General features: G+C 37.3%; 2 protein-coding genes across 2 annotated transcripts in view; one reads left to right on the top strand and one right to left on the bottom strand.

Annotated features, from left to right (window-relative positions):
- Positions 1-430: 430 nt before the first annotated feature.
- On the bottom strand, positions 431-10,851 carry foxred1 (FAD-dependent oxidoreductase domain containing 1). Its single transcript, XM_067608805.1, has 11 exons — positions 10,646-10,851; positions 9,321-9,541; positions 8,952-9,062; positions 6,519-6,637; positions 6,237-6,331; positions 6,002-6,103; positions 5,665-5,741; positions 4,007-4,167; positions 2,059-2,188; positions 1,857-1,961; positions 431-1,412 (listed from the first exon to the last, which is right to left on the bottom strand). The coding sequence occupies exons 1-11, from the start codon at positions 10,773-10,775 to the stop codon at positions 1,158-1,160; spliced, it is 1,506 nt and encodes a 501-aa protein (XP_067464906.1). The 5' UTR covers positions 10,776-10,851; the 3' UTR covers positions 431-1,157.
- Positions 10,852-15,875: 5,024 nt separating this feature from the next.
- The window catches only part of LOC137196029 (F-BAR and double SH3 domains protein 2-like), a 40,400-nt gene continuing 33,290 nt past the window's right edge, over positions 15,876-22,985 (top strand). Inside the window, exons 1-2 of the mRNA XM_067608803.1 lie at positions 15,876-16,102; positions 19,186-19,283. Of these exons, the coding sequence (XP_067464904.1) occupies positions 16,082-16,102; positions 19,186-19,283 (119 nt within the window). The 5' untranslated portion in view covers positions 15,876-16,081. The remainder of the gene's footprint in view (positions 16,103-19,185; positions 19,284-22,985) is intronic.

Genomic DNA, 22,985 nt, shown 5'->3' with positions numbered 1-22,985 from the left:
TAAAGATTTGAATCTCATCAGCAACTAAATGCCTAATTGTGAAATTAAATCACTACTATATACGTAGTGTTGAGCTTTAAAATTCTACTAAATTTTTGTAGCATTGGAATATTTAACTTTTATTGCAGCCTTTTTTTGCTTCCACAGACGGATAGCTGCAATGTTTTTGTCACTGTGCAGTTACACTAAACTGAATCTGATCTGTAGGAGCTGTAACACTTGTAGGAAAGAAGGAAAAATGCTTTAATAAACACAACTGAAGCCAATTTTTCTACAAATCTTGATTATTAATAAAATTTGATTGCATTGATTACTATGAAACACAGATTCAAACTAAATTGATTCAACAGTAAATCACAAATTGACAGCATAACTATACAATGATAAGATAGTTAACAATAAAATGTACCAGAAAGAACACATTACAATGTAAAGTGATACAAAACATATGTAACGTTTATGTTCAGTTATTTTTCAGACTCTAAAATTCAACTAATATCTTAGTCGTAACAAAAACTGAACATTGCATTGCAAAGCTGTTGTATTGCACTGTATTATACTGTAATACAGTCTACATCACGTACATACACTCATCTGGAAAGAAAGTGGTTCCTGTTATAAACTGAAAGAAAAATTTAAAAACTGCAAATGTATTGCACAATGGCACCACACACCCGGGTTCAATGGAAATCTGAAAAACCGAAGTCAAGATCTTACTCAAGGAATTATTACAGTTTATACTGTATCACAGGTATGTCAACAGTTCAGTTCCCCTCCACTCCTACATGTCTCAACATTTTCCTTTCAGCAAGACGTCGCTTGTAATTGCCCTCTAAAACAACACACATGCAATCATTTTTTTGACACTGTTATCACAGTTGCAAAAATAAAAACTTTGGTAAGGTTGGTTCGGGTGAACAAACAACGTTTTAAAGTCTGTAGGTAACAGGAAGTGAACTGTCTACTCATGTTTCATGCCTTTTTGGACTCTACTGTAGTCATGAGGCTGCATTCCCAGATCTATGATGAGTAAAATGTTATTATTATGACGGGAATGATGGCCAAAACCACTAAACTGAGACCCAAGTTGTAGAAAACGTGAATGATACTTTGCTTTGGCAGAGGTGTTAATGGTACGAGTCCATGTTCCAGCTCATCTAAACGATGTTCCTCTCCAACATGGGCTCCTGGGCCAGAATGCGTCTGAAGCCAAGACCGCTCAAGTCCAGCGTTGTAAAGTTTCCATCCAGGATCAGTTCTGCTACAGCACGACCTACCGCGGGCGAGTGCTGCAGGCCGTGGCCGCTGAAGCCGGTGGCAAAGTACATGTTATTGATCAGAGGGTGTATCCCGATGATGCCGTTCTGGTCGAAGGTGTTGTAGTCGTAGAAACCTGCCCACGCGCTGGTCACCTGAGGAGAGGAACGAGAGATAAATTTGATCTGCAAAGGCTGAGGCTTAAAAGGGGACATAACATGCTTTTTGTGATTTCCTGTCATTTTTATACCGTTATGATGTCGGATGTTTGGGTTAAACACGGGCAAAGTTCCAAAACTTGAGGTGAACGTATGTAAAAATGCAAGAACAGGAGCTAAAACGGCCTGTTTCAGACAGAAGCTGCAAAAGCATGCAAGGATATTCCAGTAGAGCCTCAGAATATAAATGTAGACCTGGAAATTATGCATCACATGTCCTCTTTAAAAAATAAATACTTGTACTGGCTTTTAAAAAAATCCATTAAAATAACAATGAAATGCTCAAAATAAAATGGACTGCCATATTTGTGGAATGATTAGCAGACAAAGAAACAATAAAAACCTCATGTGCTAGTCAATTATAAGCGTCCCAACACCTACCTTAAGATTCTCAAAAGCAGGAACACGATGGGCCAAGCTGGGCCAAATCTTGTCCTCAAAAAACTGATGGTCCACCTCTAGATTACTGATATCTGGCTCCTCAATCTGAGGACAGACAAACAGATAAAACACTTAGATCGATTTTTACACTGTTTGTTCTTATTCATAATAGTCAGGCAAACAGCTTAGACCCACGACAAACCTCCTCTGGTGATGTCCCGGCGATGTAGTTCCCTCCTAAGCCCTCTCTTCTGAAGTAAACTCCAGAGTAATCGATCAGGAAGGGAGTGTCGAGACCTGGACCATCGGGACAGTGGACTACGTACACATACCTGAACAAGATTTAGGGAGAGATCAGTGCTACAGGGATGTTGACGGACCTCAACAGTAAGTCATATCTTCAAATTTTTACATCCAGTATATCCGATAATGTATAAACTGTACTTTCCTGTCATTAAATATACAGTATACTATAGAGAAGGGGTTCCTTGAGGTTGGGCCAAGGGCCGAATTTCAACACCTGACATTTACATTCATTATATTTTATTTACATTTTGACTTGTCAAAGCAGCCAACTTTGAGGCTTTTGAGTTTTTCAGATGCTCAGCAGTCAGGAGGGGGATCCATGACAGAAGAATTCCCATGAAGGAGTGCCGTGGTCTAAGAAAAGTTTGGGAAGCACTGATATAGAGAATACTATAGAGCAGTGGTGGGCAAATAGCAGCCTGTGGGCCAAATCTGTCCCTCCAACAAAAATATTTGGTCCCCTAACGAAAGCTGAAGTTTTTCCTTTTATAGATTGCATCAAATCTTTTACATGACTCGTCATAAATCCACAGTAGATAACAATACAAACACAAGGCTCACCTAAATCCCAATAAACACAAGCTTGTAACATCTCATCATCTTATACAGGTTCATCTATATACTGGTCTTATCTGACCAGAACAGATTTGTGTCAATAACAGTATTTCAGCTTCAAAAATAAATGAAGCAGACCACTGTTTATTGTGTGTAGATGACTAAAGGCAATTATGACACCTGCCCTCAGATACAACCCTAAAGCTGTTTTATATTAACAAAATCACAGAAAATACCTGTGTTTTCACTTTGCCTGTAGAACATCGGCCCTCCAAAAAGCAGTCCTGAAAAAATCTGGCCCATGGTTGAAAATTAATTGCTGACTCCTGCTGTAGAGAATAATCTAGAAGCCGTGGTTCCTGACATTTTCTGTCTGATCTACCCCCACAGCGATGTCAGATGAACTCTGGTGCCCCTTCATCGACTCCACGTGCCATCATTTTCCAAATGGGTTCATTTGATTTGAAGCAGAAGCTGGACGTTTCAACCATTTATCCACATTTATCTGACTACATCTATTTATTAGCTAGTTTTAATGCATTCTCAATCACTTTGAGCTACTGTACAAGTACTACCTGGCAAGTGTAGAAGTATCACCAAGGGTTTGCTGCTCTATAGTATAATAGAGTACAGAGTGCAACATAATCTGGCTTTACATGTGCATTTATGTAGCTTTTTGTATGTCTTGTTTGTTTTGTGTATAACATCAACCTGCTCGGGGACTCAGATGTGCCTTTTGGATAAATCTGATACATTTTAATCATGTTAATGTTCATTAATGTTTTTATGTTCCTGATAAATAAAGTAGTAAGTGAAGTAAATCTCATGTATATCAAGAACTATATGTGAAAAGAATGCTAATCTTGATATGGTGTCTGGAAGTGTTGGACGTTGATGTTTGTTTTTGCTTTTCTAGATGACTGAATTTCAAATTAAAAAGTGGCTCTGTGGTTAAAATGCTGATTTAAGGGTGTTTAAGAGTGTTCACATCCATACTGACTGAGCAGTGAATGACCTATAACCCATTTTTACCCTCTGTGATTAAGTTTCAAAGAGCTACAATTTTCACACAGTTAATCAAACGCGGATGTAAACACCCTCAAATTAAAGTTGAGAGTCAGCACTATAAAGCCACTCACTTATCCAATTCACTGGCGTTTAAATAAAACTGTCACAAGACTTTACTGCATGCAAACACTGCCAGCTCTTTCAAAAGGAAATTAGACATCTTGACAGCACTAACATTGTTTTTACAAAGGGAAAATATGCCCCTTTAGTCAATAAAGTACCTTTTCCGAGGCTCAACAGGCAGTGGAATTCCAGCGAAGGTGTCTTTAGGACCGAAGCCAATTCCCAGCATCTCTGCCAGTTTACCAGAAAAGGCTCCTGCTGCATTGACCACAATGGCACATTCAACCGGCTGGTACTCCAGGCTGTTCGGCATCTGCACCTGCTCCACATGAGACATTTTCTCATCATGCAAAACACTGTGCTGCTACTGTGGTGGTGTGTTAGTAAAGCTTTGTGTGTTCCCAATCTTTGGTAGCATTTAAAATATACGGAAAATGTCTTTGACAAATACACTGAACTGAGTGCAAAGAGATGTTACGTTTCTCAAGGGGAAAGAGAGTTCATGTCCATCAGGAGTTGTTTTAGATACAATAAACTCAACTATACATGAATTCAAAGTAAACAAACGCTCCTGCAGGAGAGCTCGGAAGCTAAAAGCTTATACAAAGACTTCTAATAAAAACAGAATTACAATAAATAAAAATAAGATGGAACAATCTTTTATTCCAGCTTCTCAAATTTGAAGATTTGCTGCTTTTTTTCTGTTTTATATCTTTGAATTTTTAACTGTTGGTCAGACAGAAAAAGCTCCGTGAAGACTTCGCTGTCAGCTCTGAGAACTTGTAATAGGCATCTGTTACCGTTTATGCAAAGACCTCTAATAAAAACAGAATTAAAATAAATAAAAATAAGATGGAATATTCTTTTCTTTCAGCTTCTCAAATTTGAAGATTTTTTTTGTGTTGGTCAGACAGAAAAAGCTACGTGAAGACTTCGCCGTCAGCTCCAAGAACTTGTGATAGGCATCTGTTACTGTTTATGGACATTTTACAAGGTAATCGATTACTTAATAATGTTATAATAAATGTTTATTATTACTACTAATAATAATAAAATAATCCAAAGATGAATCGACATGTAAAATAATTGTTAGTTGCAACCCGAGACCATCTAAATTAAAGTTTTGATCAATGGAAGAGCAGGTTCTGTGTTTACCAACATTATTTTAAAAGTAAAATTACTAACTTTGATTTAGTTAAATAGATCACTATGAGAGTGAGGACACAGCTGGACAAGAACAACCTGGACGACTGATTCAATGTGTTGCCTGCTGAACAGGATATATATTAATCTAAGAGGAAGAAAACTGTCGTGATGATGCTGGTGATCATACAAAATGTTAAATAAAACATTTTAAAAAGTGTTCAGTGATAATGGATTATAATAGAGCTGCAAGATAAATTGATTAGTCGATCGACAGAAAATTAATCAACAACTGTTTTGATAATTGATTCATTATTTCATTTCATTTCATTTTTGAAGCAAAATTGCAAAACATTTTGAGGTTCCAGCTTCTAAAATGTGATGATTTTCTGTTCTTCTTTGTCATATATGACGGTAAATTTAATATCTTAAGAATTAGCTTGACAAAACAAGCAAACTGAAGACACTCTGACAAATTGTGAGAGCCCTTTTTATACATTTTATAGACACCGATAAGCAGATAAATAAATAAATAAATAAATAATCGCTAGTTGCAGCCATCGATTATAATGTTCGCTATTGCAAAAAGAACTTTAACCAAATTCGTGTTTCAAATTTTGTCAAACATGACGGCAAACGCTCACAGCTACATAATGCTGACAATCCCACTTACTCTGACAGATTTTATTCTCCGGAGATCAATTTGTTCATCATCAACGGTTGTGATCACGTTTGTTGTATGTTTAAAACCTGCACAAGAGATAGACATTAATAATATAATATTTAAATTTCAGAGCTGCCAAATGACAACAATTATTCACTTTTACAATATTTCTGTTGCCTTGGATCATGAAAAATAAGCAGAATTACACTTTAACCATAACGAAGTACAGCAGCAGTCAAATGTTTGGACACGCCTTCCCAATCTCTTGAATGAGACAGAGTGTCAAACAAACTTCTGGCTGCTACTGTACGTTAGGATGTTTTTGTGTTTGGAGGCTGCGACAAACCTGTAACTTCTCCGCAGCACTGAACGACTCCCATAGAGATGGCCTTCCTTCTAAAGGCATTCAGCAGAGTCCAGGGGTCAAACCAGCCCTCGTTCTCCAACCCTGCAGGCCAGGACGAGTAAAAATGAAAATTAATGCTGCTAAAAAAAAAAAAAAAGGTCTATAAACCCACATATTCTAAAAGATCTTACGGTTCAAAGAGTTACAAAAACTTTGGTGTATTATTTGTGCTCACCATACGAAGCGAGCGCCACACCATCTGTGTTTATCCAGGGAAATCTCTCCTTCAGTTGTGTAGGAGAGAGAAGTGAAACTTTGGCTCCAGCATACCTACAACCATGTGATTAGATTATTGATCGATTAATTATTTCATCCCTGAAGCTTCAGAGCTGCAAGACAAAATACTGTGCTTAAATTTCTGAATGGAAACGTTCTCAGTTTGCGTTTCTCCCCAGAGGGAACTGACTTCTAGCTTTCTGATATCACACAGTTCAACTGAATTAAAGAAGGCTGGCACCTCTGGGTGCTGTAGTTCTCCTCCATGATGTGAGCCACCTCCTCACTAGCCAGGAAGAGGTATCCTGATTGGTTGAACTGCAGGTCCACCGGGTCTTCGTTCACCACGCCGAGGTGTTCCTGAGAGGACACAGTGGTGAGACACTGTGAGTCACTTCGTACTCTTTAACTTACACAAACAAACTGGAAAAAGTTGCAAAACATATACAACAGGGCTGCATTATGCTGCTTTAAGCAAAGAGAAAAATACAATACATGGTCTGAGAGACTTGGGACTATAAATAACATTTGTCCACAAGACAACGCTAGAGGAGGAACCATAGAGTAACTGAAGGTTAAAAAATAATTTGCTTTCTGGTGATGAATTAGTTGAGAAGATTGATATCACTCTCATATGTGTCTGTTACAGTTACAGCTAGCAACCTCTTAGCTTAGCTTAATTGACTAGCCTACTTATTTCTTGGCTCAGAGCAGTTGCTAGGCAACCAGCACAGACCCTGCAAGAAATGTGGTGCGTTTCATTCAAGTTGGAGGTCAGAAATCTGCAAGTTCAGAAACGTATTTTATTGACAGTGTTGTAGGCAGGGGAAATGACTATATGGCCTTAAAGGCATACTATGCAGGATTTGTCGGTTGCTGTTTGTAAACACAACATTCAAACCTGTTTTCACACTTAATGCTAAGCTAAGTTAACCAGCTGCTAGCTGTAGCCTTATATTTAACAGACAGATATGAGAAAGGTATTGATCTTCTCAACTGATGCTCTGCCAGAAAGCAACTAGGACCCAAATATATTTCACAAATTGTCAAACTATTCCTTTAATGGAGTACTCTGCCAATTTATCCTTACACTCCTATTACATCATCAGACCCCCAATGGACTGTTTTTTTATTTAAAAAAAAAAAAAAAGTGCAGCAGAAACAGAGATACTTTTTTATTCAACGCATTCTTCTTCCTTATCAAAGCCTGACGCCTACATTAAAATACAACTTGACCCTTGAGAATTTATCTGAGACTTTTTTTCATTCTCAAACTTGTGGTTCAGTCTCCAACTATTATGTTTATTATGTTCTATGAGAGAGAGTTGCTGCACCAGAGATGGGCTCCTCAATACCTCTCAAAGAAACATTTTGCAAAACAGCCTTCAAATAATCTTCAGAAAAGACTCTAAAGAAGAGGTAACAGCATTAACAGAAGAGGAAATATCATCTTTGGATATATTTGTTAAATCAAAACAACTAGCTAGCTGTCAACTGCTAACTACTGCTGTTGCTGGACATGTATAGTTCATTTAGAGCTCATTTAAAGAAATGGTTAATTAGTACTCAGCTCTTTATATACATACATATTATATATGTTCTTGCATGCTTATAAATGACCTCAGTAACTTTGTAATTTCAATCTCATTTTCATATTCTGTTTTTAGGGTGACTCTGTAACATCTGTCCAGGGACTACAGATGAAAAACAGCCTCTTGGCTAACTCTGGCGCATTTACAGCAATGTTTATTAATGTGCACTGTCCCTGTTAAATAAACAAACAAATAAATAAATAAAATAAAAAGTTACCAACCTTCCAAAGGAGAAACTGCACTGAGGAAGCTAACAGAAGGGTTATTTTGTGAAGACGAGAGGAGAAATGAACCTCTCCTTGTTCAAGGGAAATATGTCTATGATCGTCAGTTTGTTTTGGGAGACTCATAACAAATACTTTTACTACGAGAAATACTGACTGGGAGCTAAAAATCAGCTGAGTGCGCTTGGTCTGCTGCAACCAGTGGGCCCAGAGGAGACCACGACCTTGCCTGGAGCTGCGTCAGAGAGGAAACATCGAAAGCGGTGCGACAGGACGTGGAAGCGTGGGCGAGCGTGGAGAAGTTTAAGCTAGGCTAACTGTTAACCCACACAAACCAGCAGTTCCAACAATCATGCTGCCTCATGTTCTCTGGACAGCAAACTGGATTATATAACCCCCTAATCAGTGCTGGTCACTCGTTGACATGCGAGAGCTGAGACCTGCACTTTTCTCTCTAAATGCACTTTAATGCACTGTGCTGCTAAATGCTCGTTCTTTTTTTGTTTTTAATCACTTTTTTTATCCTTTCTGTTGTTGTTGTTGCACTGCTGTGGGCTGAGAGGAACAGCATTTTGGTTTTTTTTGTGTGTATGCTAATACACAAGAAAATAACAATAAACTAAATCTTAAACTAGGGCTGACCTCAGTTATTTCACTTGAGGTCATTTTTCACACTTGGTCAACCTTCAGCTGGCACACGAGCTGCTCCTGCTCACATATTAACATAACACAAGCTCTGAGCACCATGAGTCACTTTAATGATTTAAAAGCTCGTCTTTCATTACCACAACTTGCGCAGTGAGCCGAGAGAGGCTTCATACGAGAGACGACAACATGGTGACTTTCAGCGTGACCTACATTGATGTTCCTCATGAAGTCTGCGGACGCCAGGGAGAGGTGGATGTTCTCGGGCAGGGAAAACTGCTGCCGGATCCCCCCAGCAGACAGCACAGTGGAGGCCTGAGAGTACTGAGGAGAATCACATGCAGAGGGGAAGCAGTTAGTGAGGAAATACGTAAAAACAGAGGCCTGCTGTATGTGATCTCAAGTCATAAAGAGGGAATTTGATGCTAAAAAGACTGTAAATGTGGCAAATATCCACTTGATATGACTAATATAATGATCCTTTAATGTGGCATGCAGATAAATAGGGCTGAGAACATTGAGTTTTGGAAACATTTAGTACTGATTTCAATATAATTTCTATATTTTCACTGTGCCCCTCACCGTTGGGTCCTTCTCCACCACGATAACTTCCAACGCTCCTCGCACCCTCTCCTTCTGCTTCAGCCAGTAGGCGATGGACCAGCCCACCACACCGCCTCCGACGATCACGATGTCGGCCCTCTCCGGAGGAAGGTTCGGGTTGATCTCCAGGGGACTCCAGCTGCTCCCCGGCAGAGCGTCCGCCGCCTTCTTCCTCATGGCGGCCAGCTGGGCCTCCAGGTCTGCGGCACAAAAGCAGAAAGTTAAAGTCCTCCTTCACTCAAAAATGTGTTTCTTGTTCCTACAGTTGGATGTACAGAGTGATGTATGTGCAGAGTTTGACACTGAAGGACTGTTTTTACATTCATTTTGCTGAAAATTAAAGTTTCTCTGCGCTCATTGAACATCCGATTTTAAGGGGCGGGCCTACGAGCATGATTTGTGACATCACAACTAGATTTGGAAACCAATTCTGGTCCAATATTCAACTTATATTTCCATATTAACAGTTCCTGGAGTTCTTAATGAGGGAGAAGAAGGATTTTAGTCTTCCAATATCAGACAGTTGTAGATTTCTAACTGCTAAAGTCTGGAGAGTCTTTGCATTGTGGTTGCTTGAAAGGCGGCAAGAACAGCCGCTAACAAACCTACAAGAACAAGGACACACCTTACCGAAAATGATGCTCTCCCCTCATATTCTCCTCCATAGTGAACTGCGTGTCATCACCCCAAATATGAAGGGACACCCTAAAGACTTTCTAATTGTTTACGCACAGTTTTAACGAGGAAACCTGGAGGATGCGAGGCGTTTAGAGACTGACTGTGAGTCTAAGAGGATTTAAACAAGATAATTGAACTATTTTGTGGAAAAGACACGCATTACTGTTCAAAGTAGAGTCTTTTATATACATCATACAACATGTCTGGAGGGGCTCTTTAACACTTCTTCGTTGTCTTGTTGTCGATATTAACTGGAAACATGTAACTCGATATAGTTTTTGAGTCTTAAGCTTTATCACTCTACAATTCGGCATATGTAATAACTCACATATCAGCATTTTTAATTGAATAAATCCTCCCTCTTTATGTGGGATGGCTTCAAACTGTGTCGTTAGTGGACAGTGAGGAGCAGTGGAAACATAAATGAAGAGTTGAATGGAGATTTAGATACAAGCCGAATTAAAGAGACGCTTCTAAAATGTTCATTAAATCTCTCAAGAGGTCACCTTCAACTTAGATTAATATATCCAAGCACAAACACATAATAATTAGTGGATTTCTCAAGGTAATGTTGACCTATTCTTAGAGTTAACCGCACTTATACTTGTTTGTTGTCGCCCCCCCACCTTTGAAGAAGTCCTGCCGGAGAGGTGTGCATGTGCTCAGGCTGTGACGCGGCCAGCTGAGCCGCCGTGTGACCCGTCTGGAGGTGAGGACCGTCCGCACCGACACATGCAGCCTCCGCCACGCTGACATGGCTGCGGGCTCACTGGCTCGCTAGTCGGCTAAGAACAAACCAAAACAACAGCAGAGGACTAGCTCAACTTCTTCTTCCTTGAGGTTTATTGGTGGCTGGCAAGAGACGAATTAGCGCATTACCGCCACCAGCTGGTATGGAGCGGATCAGTATGTCTAATATTTACAATATTAGTTAGTAGGGATGTGCAGAGATCTCAGTATTTGGATCTGTATTTGTTGAGGAAGCAAAACTATTTGTATCTGTATTTGTATACGAATAAAAGTGGAAAGAGGCTTAAAAATCCTGTTTTTGTTTTTATGACATTTTTAATTTTAGAAAATTAAAGTGTTACAATAAGTGTTCATGAATAAACTACCTTATGATAGGCAGGGCTGTGTTCAAGTGTGTTATCCTCCACCACAGTTGTCTTCTTGCAGAAATGCATCCACGAGCAACAATACGAAATCAGCTAGAGGATATTTCCGTTGTATTACACGATTGAAATGTTAAATGATAGATATATATTACTGTAGATGTCCTGGTATGTTGTGAAATAATCCTTCTTTACTTTGCTTTTAAACAAGTTCTTCAGGTTGGATGTTCTTGCACGCAGTGAGATTTGTCTTAGTCGGATTAAAGATTTAAGATCTGAACTAACTCCTGTCTACTAATGATAATTCCTCTTGTCACATATCAAAATCCGGTTTGCCCCCCGCACACACTTTCAAAATCTTTTTATTATTATTTTTTTATCCACAAAAATCATGCTTAATACGCTACTGTTTGGCCAGCCGTCAGATTCTGATAGATAGATAGATAGATAGATAGATAGATAGATAGATAGATAGATAGTTTATTTGTCTTCAAGGAGGAAATTCTTTTCCACAGTAGTTGCACACAAACACAAACAAGTAGCCTAAGACATACAGAGTTATATAGTTATACAAAATACAGGTTTGCAACGACACTTAATTACAGCCGTCACACGACACAGACAAAGACATGGATTGACGCTCTACAGACCACAGGCTTTCCTTTTCTTCTTTCGTAGGGCCACGAACCAGAAGCAGACACAGACAGCCTGGCTTCAGCTCTATAGTTGTTTCTTTTTTGCAGCAAGTATCCCTGAAGTTCAGTAAAGTTATGGTTTAAACAGTGTAGAAAGTAAGACTATTCTGGCAGAGTTTAGCATGATGACTCTCTAAATGTATGTAGAAATGCACACATGCACACATTTCTCAAATCAATGTTAAGCCCTTAGGATATACTATGACTATGGATATAGTTTATTAAAGCTGTAAAGCTGTATATTCAGTTGTTGAAGGCAACTGAGTACATTTACTCAAGAACTGTACTGAAACACATTGTTGAGGAACTTGACAATCTCCGTTTTCTGTTACTTCATACTCCCACTGTACTGCATGTCAGTGGAAAATATTGCAGTATTCACTCCACTGCATTTATTTTACAACTGTAGTTGCTGCTTATTTTACATTTTAGGATTCTACATAAAGAGATATAAGCTTATAAACTGCATTGTTAAATCTTAAGCCAGTGGTTTCCAACCTTTTTTGACTTGCGACCCCTCACTAAAAAGTAGGCTCACATTTCAGATGTCTGCGAGTTGTCAACAGTTTCACCAAAGAGACATTTTCTCCTCTAAACTTCTCAACGGTTATTTTCATTTAAATAAGTGTTTGAAACCCAAAGAGGTAAAATTATTATTATATTTCATAAAAAGAGAGGAAAGATTGGAGAAACATGAAAGCAGAGTCGTGCATCAGAACATTGTTTCTTCTTCTTCTCAGTACTTTTACTTCTGATACTTAAAGTCCATTTTGCTGATGATACTTTTGTGCTTTTAGTTAAATAGTAGTATTTTGAGTACTTCTTCACCTACTGACTATATTATGAGTTTAACTGAACCCTTGTTAATCTCTTTGAAAGTGGACCAGTCCAGGATGCCAACACAATAACAGGCAGGGTGGGAGGAAGTTGGGCATAATGAGAGGAAGGCTGAGCAGACTTATAGACCAGAACTCGATACAGGTTTTACATGTTGTTTAAAGGGCAACAAGAGCGACATTAGCTCATTCTCTGATTTGGGATGTGTGATATGTTTACATCAGTTTATTAATGTCATACAAATAACGCTGACAAGTTGACAGCTGTGAGTGTCATGCAAAAGAAATATTCATGTCTGTAAGATTTGGACACTTTGTCTGTTTTTGTGACGAGAGCATGATGTCATCTGTGTGTACCTGATAGATAACTGCTTCATGCTTCATGCAACAGTTTAGCATGAATCCAGATTAGAGCTGCAATAAGTCAATTAATCGATTAGACAAAAATTAATCTGCAACTATTTTTCATTATTTGATCATTTTGATTCATCATTTGGAGTATTTTTTAAAGAAAGAAATGCAAAAAAAATCTCTGGTTTCACCTTCTTTAATGTGAGAATTAGCAGTTTCCCTCTTATATATAATCTTAAACTGAGTATCTTTGGGTTTTGGACTGTTAAATCAGACAAAATAACAACACTTGTAATCGTTATATTGGACTCAGACAAATTGGGATGAACATTTTTCACTATTTTCTAATAATAATAATAATAATAATAATAATAATAATAATGCATTTTATTCATAGAGCGCTTTTCAAGGTACTTAAAGACGCTTTACGTGAGTTAAAAGGATCATAAAAAAACAAAAAAACAAAAAAACAACACACTGAAATCAACGACTTTAATCACACATTAAAAGCAGTTCTAAAGTGTTCAGATGTTTAAAAGGTTTAAAGATTAATTGATAAGGAAAATAATCCTTAGTTGCAGCCCTAATAAGGATGAGTGATCATGTTCACTGAAGTCATGGTGATATTAATAGAAGCACAAAACCGAAATGATTAAGTTCTTAAAATAAGATTTTGACACAGGGAACCTCTTAAAGACCTCAAGGGGACATAATAAAGACCTTAAAGGAATAGTTCAACATTTTTGGAAAACAAAGCAACAACTTTATTTGCTTTCTTGCCAAGACTTCGATGAGAAGACACAACATAAAGATACATAACAACACAGACACAGAGGAGAGAGGACGCGGCCACTAGAGGGCGCAAGTCAAACACTGTCAGAGATGTTTATGGTGAAGTTATCCCTCAGTGGGATAAAAGTCCCACATTTAATCACAAATGAAAATATATTTTCTTCTTTAATAATTCCAATCAGTTTAAAAAAAACAATACGGTGTCTTTACATAATAATGATTTAAATTGATGTCATACTTTTTATCTCTTAAATCTACATTTCCAACTTCCCCTTCACATTACAAATACTTTTCTCTGAGCTACAACATGATAAGAGTTCATTGCACTGTTGCTGTTGTGTAGGAAGTAAATCAGACTTCCACTGTAGTGGAATATATTTCTTAGCTGTTGTAATGTTTTTGCAAGAATGGACTGAAAGTCTTTCAATATCTTTCATAATATATACTGTATTTTCCCCCATTTCTTCTTGCTGGTTATGACACGAATGGATGTTTCTAAATTGGTACATTTTTGAAATTCTGTTCCTCTGAGATGCCAAATTGTTTATCTTTACTGGACTGTTTTGATGAAATGTTTAAGTGTTGTGTTCCTGCACGCAACTCCTAATCTGTAAATATGAGTAAAATGAGAGACAAGATATAATTCGTTAATACATATTATAAATTCCTAAAATGATAGAGAATAAATAAAAAGAGGCTCAAATACCAGCTGCCTTACACTTCTTTGGATCTGGACTAATCTGGATTATATTGAATTATTCAAACATACAACTGTGTTACAATTATGCTGGATAAAAAATGAGCCAATTGGCCCCTATTAACTCTTATTCCTCCTCTTCTGTGTATATTATGTGTTGTATGCTTGTTGTGATTAAACACAAATTAATGTGGGAATTATTATTATCATTATTCCTAGAATTGACTGGGAATATCTGAGGAATTTTAGCACTTTGTTGATTGTTGCACTACTTTCTTGTTGTTTATGGTATTTCATGTGCACTTGTCTACTTCCGATTGTTTATTACTTTAATTAATTAAGAAAAAAACCCTGTTGTCTAGCGTTGTTTCTCATTGCACTTTGGTCAGCTACTTGAGAATTTGTTCCACGGCTCTTTTGAGTCACTGTCCTCTGTAATGCTTGATTGTTTTGCTTCGCTTGTAAGTGGATCTTGGATCTGACTGCTTTCATTGAGCCTGTGCCTTGTTTTCTGCAAGTTTTCTGTTTTATCTATTGACTCTGTCTGTTTTTGTTGTGTTTCTATTTTTCTACGAAACTGTTAACAGGACATTGGTGTAAAAGAGCAGGTTGTCCCAATAACTGTACACTGTATAAATAGGTTGGGTTAGGTTACATTATTACTGATTGATATAATATGTTTTATATATAATAATTAGTAGTAGTAATAGTTTGATTTTGTCTGGTAATAAGTAGTGAATTACTATTTAATTTGTAGAAATTGTCTGGTCTTGTGTTGCTGTTATGTTGCCATGTTGTTATGTTCCTCTACTAAACTCTCAACAAGGCATTTCCTTAAAATAGGAAGTATACTCAATAACTGTTCCCGGTATAAACAAAGGTCAAAACAATCTGTACAGCATTGTTAAAATCTGTTTATAGATTTTATTCCACATTTTAGCTGCTTGGTGTATTTGTTTGTATATTGTTCTATGTTACTGTGTTGTTTTTTATGGGATTAATAACGCTGTTTTGAGTTGAGCATTGTAATTGATTAATATAATATATTTTATATATAATAATAATAATCATTATTATTAGTAGTAGTAGTAGTTATAGTATGATATTGTCTGGTAAAAAGTAGTGACTTATTATTAAATTAGTATATAATTACATTTACTATTGGAATGTTTTATATGCATTAGAGTGTTGGATTGTGATTTATTCCAATTAATTAATTAATCTTATTTATTAAAAACTGTAAATTGAAAGCAGGCATTTAACCACTTTTATTTTTAAGAATCCTCCCGGAAGTTGTATTTTATACTGCAAACTGCATTTTAACTTGAAAAAAAAAGCTTCCGGAAGTCTTCTACCTTGCCGTATCTCGCGCTTGACGCGTATGTTTTCTGTTCCCCGGGGTCACAGTGTTTTCAACGGGACGCAACTTACTACTTTACCGGGACTCGCCATGGCCGCTTGACCCGGGGGGGACTGGAATACCCTTTTTTTCTTTAGCCGTCATTCGCTCGAAACATTTACACAAACTTTTCCAGATAAACTTTCGTCTTTTGTGTAGTTTTTATGTCAAGAAATAAGGATGCAACCCCCACCGAGAAAGGTGAGTTTCCCCCCCCCCTTCTTCGGTTGTAGCCTCCAAAGCTAACGTTACTCGTCTGGAAACGTTCACGACGAGCTGGTGCATATTTAATGGTTGAAAATGTTACGCTTTGTTGCTGGTCGCCCGGCTCAAACGACAAACTCCCCACTTTTTTTTATACTGCATACGTGTACTACTTTGTTGTTTTTGCCAGTTAAATTTACTCCTGCTGTTTCTTTAAATAGCAGCGAAGGAAGAAAACTTGTAAAAAAAAAAAAGAAAAAAAAAAAAGAAAAAAAAGGAGTCCCATGTGCCGCAATTTTTTTAGGGAGAATAGCCCCGTTAACGTGCCCCGCTTCTTCCTCCAATGGAGACCGTCCTGCCAAAGAGCATTCAAAATACGACCGTTTTAAACCGTTTATCATGTAGAGGAAGCGTGTACGTGTTTACAACATTTTTCTTACGTTAGGAAATAACGTTACCGAGCTGTTGCGTTAAATCGGCTCGCGAGTGATCCAGAAAGCAGCACTAAAGTTCAAGTAAATATCACTGCGGCTCATGCTGGTCCTGCTGCCGTCCGCGGTCCAGACCAGCAGAGGGGAGCCGGGTTGAGGCAGCTGCAGCAGGCAGTAAAAAAAGTTAAGATTTCACTTAAGTTAAAAGAGATTTCAAACTTTTATCTGCGCCGAATTTGAGATCGGATCCACATTAATGTAAAAAGAAGTCTCGGTTTAAGCAGCGCTCTGTATTTATGTATGTTTGGAGCGATGAAACATAAAATTGACAGATTTCTAAATGTAGTTTGGTGTATTTTTTTCTAGAGGAGAAAGAAAGAAAAACAGTTGTCGTTTTTTTTTAAACAAATAAATAAATAAATAAAAGAGTATTTGAAGTTTAGAATAACCTTCTAAGCGCAATAGAAAACTATATTTTAAAGTTTTTTTTAGGTAAAGAAAGAAACATAAAAACACAAGTCTGGTTCCGCACGAAAAAAAATGTTCATGTGGGATCATATTTCAATAACATGGCTCAACAGCACAGAAAATTGACTATTTGTACCCCAGTAGGTATTTGCAAAGAAATGCAGTTTAATGTTTTTTTTTGTTGTTGTTGTTTTGTTTTGTGGGCTATTTGAATATGTTTATGGATCATAAATCAATGTGTTTGAACATCATTTCTTGTGAATATCATGAAGTTAAAGCTGACATATTGATAGTTGATTCAAACAGCGTGTACCCTAACACATGTAGATTTCAACTATGATTAAATCGGGCTACTGGTATATTAAAAATATATAAATCACAGAAAAATAAAGCCTTAAAGACTCCTTAACTTGGCTGACTTATTGATAGGTTAATCCACAGTTTACAGTGTCTCCATCTTCATTCTGGTTGCAATTATTCAAATTTAATCTGACTCATAATAGAAATAAGGAAGTACAAAGCTGTTTTCCTGTTGACAACCCTCCCAGTTATCAGTAACAAGACCTGCTCACTGCACTTCATTATTGATCTCATGGCCAGTTAGAAACCCACAGTGACTGACTATCACCTGGTAATAGCTACTGCTTGATAAGTAGTAGAGTTGATTCATTTTTTTTGTAATAGCCAAGTTTAAAATTAAGAGATGAGTTAGTTTTGGTTAAATAAAAATGCTGCATTGCCACGAAAGAAGTGAAATATTTCATATAATCTTATTGAATTAACTCTTAACATGAGAGGATGTGAAGTTGTCCCACATGTAATTAATATCCTGCTTGAGGCTCATGTTAAAGTTGAAGTTTAGGACTTTTACTACATTTTATGCTTTTAATGGTTCAATTTCTGGCGTCGGTCGGTTTCCGGGGAGAGTAATAAGTCGACTCACCGTTTTGCTGCGGCCATTAAATGTACGGCTGTTCCTTAGATAACCTTTTTGTTTGTTTGTGTTCTTGTTTGTTCAGTGTTTTTGCACGTCCATGTGTTATGTTTATATTTAGAATCTGTGTGCTTTTTGTTTGTTAAGTTTTCCTGGTGAATATGTGGGAAACTGTGTGATATATGTAGGTTGTTTTATGACAAACTACAGTATTATCATTCTTGTGTTATTGGCTCTTCAGTATTAGAGAGCGAGAGACACTAATGAGGTGTTGCTACCTATCCCTGTATTCTCTGAATTCACTAAATCATGCACTCAATCCCAATTAAACTTACTTTTGGCAGAAACTAATTATTATTTTTAATATTTATTCATCTACTGGTGTTTTTCTCCGTTCACTGATAAGTCGTTTGGTCTATAAAACATCAGAAAACAGTGGAAAAGCCCAAGATGATGTCATCAGATTGCTTGTTTTATCCAACCAGTGTTTCAAAACCTAAAAATATTCAGTTTACTAACACAGAAGACAAACAAGCAGCAGCGGATTTGCACATCAGAGACGCTACAACTAGTGAATATTTGAATGAATGAGTTTGAGGCTGAACGGGGAAGTTAGAGAGTAGTGTTTTCATACAGAATAACACCAGCCATAGACTTTTAATCTAGAGGAGCTAGTATAAAGAACCCAAATATTGTTTCTTAAAACTAAAAAAAAATCACAAAAAGTAACCCCTAGAAGACTTTTTGACTTGGCTGACATATTGATGGATGATTCCAGCAACAGGTGTCTTGATATTAATTATTGTAAAACTGGGTTTTTATGAACAAGAGGGTATTTATAAGGCATGAAAACAGAGTTTAAGCTCTGGAGATAGAGCGATATCACACAAAATCCACAACTTTTATTGTTTATGTCTTCATTTTAGTTGTGATTATTGCAATTTCATGTGGCTCATGAACTAAATAAGGTTGTTTTCTTGTTGACCACACTCCCAGTGATCAGTAATGAGACCTGGTCACTGCACCTCATGATTTATCTAACAGCCAGTTAGAAACCCAGAGGGACTGACTATCACCTGGCGACGCTACGCTACTGCTTGATAATGAGTGCAGCTCGTTATCTAGAGTCATCAGTACACCTGCAGGAATCGTTTTTATCAAACGCCGCTGTGGTTTTCTTAGTCTCTTTGAAGAAAAACTTTTTTTTTTTTTTTTTAAATAAGCCATCTTTTCTTCCCCTCCTCCAGGTCCGGGTTACCCAGGAGCTGAAACACACTCATGCAGAGCAGATGAGCAGATTACACATCAAACACCAGACAGAGTGTGACCTCCTGGAAGACCTCAGGTGAGCAGCCAGTGGTCCAGTTGTAGACGAGGTGGATTACAGATGACTGTACAGTATTTGCCTGAATATAAGATCGTCCCCTTGTTTCCAGCAAAAGATACAAAACACTTTTTTGTTCAAATTTAATACAGAAATTAAACTCCTGTCTGGTCCTCGAAGGAGTCAGGATACTTTTCTCCTGCTGTTTTGTTGAGCTTCAAATGATGACATTCAGTAAATAATTATAACTAATTTATATAACTTAATTATAATCAATTATGTAGTTACGAGTAGGAGGGGGAGCTCGTTCCAGAAGTGTATTTCCCCGTTCTGTATTCCCATTTCAGATTTTTCATTAAACAATCTCCTCAATGTGACTTAACATAGAGACACAAGACTCTCCCAGATCATGTAAAGATCCAGTATGTTTATATTACGACCACCAGTTTAAATTATTTCAACTTCATGTCTGAGAAATCACATTTTGTCTGTGATTTCGGCAGACGGCTAAGACTACTACAATACCCATGAGCCTCGGCTGCCGTTGTTATTGAGAGGAAGCCATGAGCGCGAATCAGAGTGTAGTTAATTTAAAACACTTTGTCGTTGAAACTGTAAACAATAACAATAATAATAACAAAATAAACAATAACCATAAAAAAATCATTAAAAATCAAGCTGCAGGTTGTAAAATCAGTTTTCTGTTTAGCTTCTGCTCGCCGTTAGCGACACACACGACTGAAGTTTTAAGCTTGGTGATTGGCTGTTTCTTGCCGAAATGCACCTTGGGAGCCGTATTTCCCTTCTACCCCAAAATCTTTATGTACACAGTCTTGTTCCTTCGTTTTAAAGAAACAGATATTTTCTTTGCAACTTTATTTGATTATTCCGTTGACAGAAAATTAATCACCAACTATTTTGATAATCGATTCATTGTTTTAAGTCATTTTTTTTCAAAGAAAAAATACAAAAATTCTGTGGTTACAGCTTCTTAAATGTGAATATTTTCTGGTTTCGTTAGTCCTCTATGACAGAAAACTGAATATCTTTTGGTTGTGGATGGTTGGTCGGGACAAAACAAGACATTTGAAGACATCAGGTTGGGCTTTGAGAAACACTGATTGACCATTTTCTGACATTTTAAAGACCAAACAACTAATTGATTGATTGAGAAAATAACTGACAGACCAATTGACAATGAAAACAATCATTTAGATGTATCGATAAACCTGTTTTTCCATACGTTGTGTTATCTACCAACAATATGATGCAGTTTGTTTTCTTATGTAGTTGCAGAATAGATTAATTGAACCAACTGTCTGTTGCTTTAATTCTAAACAAATATAAATAACTGTAAACTATGTATTTAAAAGTTAGTGTATGATAACGGTGATATTTATAGAGCAAATCCAAATCCAGCCGTAAACACTAATCGTAGAAAACACAGACAGCACTTTGTTGAGATGCGTAGGCATTTTAAAGGTTGAAAAGCCAGAGGTTGCGGTTGTGTTTTCAGCCTTAGTGTTGGGTTGACTTGACAGCCTACTGGCTCCCCACTTCCTGTCTGTGGTTGGTGGCAGAGTTCTGAACAGCTGGAGGTTAAGGTCATAGAGAGCTGCCAGATGTTCTGACTGCCCTGAATCTCTCATGGTGGGAGGCTCAGTAACACAACTCTGCCAGAAACAATGTCAAACTTGATCGGTACAGAATTCGAAAGATCCTGGACGAGAAATGATTCAGCAAACTGGAAATTGCATTGAGTTGTCAGCAAAAGCTCTGTTTCGGGGGGGAATGACAGGAAGTGAGAGTGGGAGCAGTGGAAGAGTGGCAGACAGCCTTTGGAAATGCAGAGAAGAGGAAGAGAGGGAAGCTCCCAGGAAGTAAGCCAGATTGTTTAGAGTCAGGGTGGAGCATGGCAGCCAAGTCTTGACATGTTTAATGACATAATGATGTTTTTTTTTTGCTGCAGTCACGTTTTTCCCAGGGCACTGACCTCTCTTCTTTTCTTAGATTTGTGGAAATTTATCTTGAGATGTCATTAGCTTTGTTCCTGTGGTTGTAAATCAGCCCAGAATCAGTAACACGCCAGTATAAAAACCGTGTTTGCCGACATTCCTCAGTACATTTTATGATTTGTACTTGTGTCACGAAACAAGCCAAACATTTCCAGCTATTTAAAACATTAGCTGTACACCTTTATCCATTATAGAAGAGACAGCATCAGTGAATCAAAACTGACTGAAATGCTACCAAATGGATTAGAAGTAGACAAGGTAAGCTGTTGTAAAACTAGCTCCACAGAATATCTCCTGGATTTCAACAGGAAAAATCACTCAACGCTCAAAGAGCTCATGATTTAAGACTTAAAGTTCAGAGAGGACTCGTGTCGGAGTGTATTATTAGAAATATCCACGTTAAGCACCACAGGAAGAGGGAGGCAGCTGATAAGATGAAGAGGAAGATGAAGAGGAAAAACATAAAAACAGTCAGTTTAGACAGACAGCAGGGAGACGCAAAGGAGGAGGTTTTATTATAATCTGTGATGGAATTATTGGTTAATATACAATAATAAAATATAAAACAAATGCAATGATTTAAGACAACAAAGCTGTGAAATTAAGAGTCATAATTAATTTCATTTGATTATTCCAGTTTGCCAATATGAACATCTATTTATACAGTCATCACAGCCAGACTTGTATTGATGAATATCTCTTAAAAATGCTTCTGGCTAAAGCGCGCTGGTGGTGCAACGATTTAAGGCGTTGTCTAGAGTTGCAGTGTTGTTGCATGTTGTTCTGCATCTTTCTCTTTCTTCATTTCCTGTCATCTTGCTACTGTTGCCTTTCTAATAAAGGCCCCCAAAATATTTAAATAAATACTTGTGGTTGCTGGTGAGATAGAGCCATAACATGAAATTGGCTGCAGGAAAACTCCCTCCAACCACAGACAGCTGCAGTGGTCAATGAAATAAAATATATGGCGTAGCTGACCTTTAAAGGAATAGTTCAACATTTTGGGAAATACGCTGATCACTTTTCTTGCAGAGAGTTACATGAGAAGATCAATATGACTCATTTCTGTTCACCAGAGATGAAGCGAGAGAACTTGTTAGTTTAGCATAAAGACTAGAAACAAGGTGAAGCTGCTCGCATGTCTCTGTTCAAAGTTAAAAATCTACTTACTCTCATGACTTGGACAGATAATGAGAGCGGTACCGATTAGGGCTGCAGATAATGATTCTTTTCTTCATCGACTAATCTGCTGATTATTTTGATGAATTGATTAATGGTTTAGTTTATAAAATGTGAAAAAATTTCTGAGAGCTCACAGTGAAGTCTTCAATTTGCTTGTTTTGTTGAACCAACCGTCCAAAACCTAAAGATTTTTAATTTACTGTCACACGGGACAAAAAAAACAGCAAATCCTCACATTTGAGAAACTGAAACCAGAGAATATTTTTATTGTTTAACTTATTTTTGGCTTGAAAAATGATGATAATGATTGTTCGATTATCAAAACACTAATTGATTAATCAACTAATCGTTGCAGCTCTAATATCAATCCTCTCGTATAATTTCCCCCCAAAACACATCTGTCAAACTATTACTTCATGAACTTTGAAGGAAATAGTTAAAGCTACACTATAACATTTGTATTTTTATTTCTGAGATACATATTTACATACATATATAGATGCATACAGTTGTTTTTTGCCTCATC

Source organism: Thunnus thynnus, chromosome 13 (genome assembly GCF_963924715.1).
Source record: "Thunnus thynnus chromosome 13, fThuThy2.1, whole genome shotgun sequence".
NCBI classification, from domain to species: Eukaryota; Metazoa; Chordata; class Actinopteri; order Scombriformes; family Scombridae; genus Thunnus; species Thunnus thynnus.
Note: the sequence above shows the minus strand (reverse complement) of the source record. Positions and strands in the feature narration are given on the sequence as shown.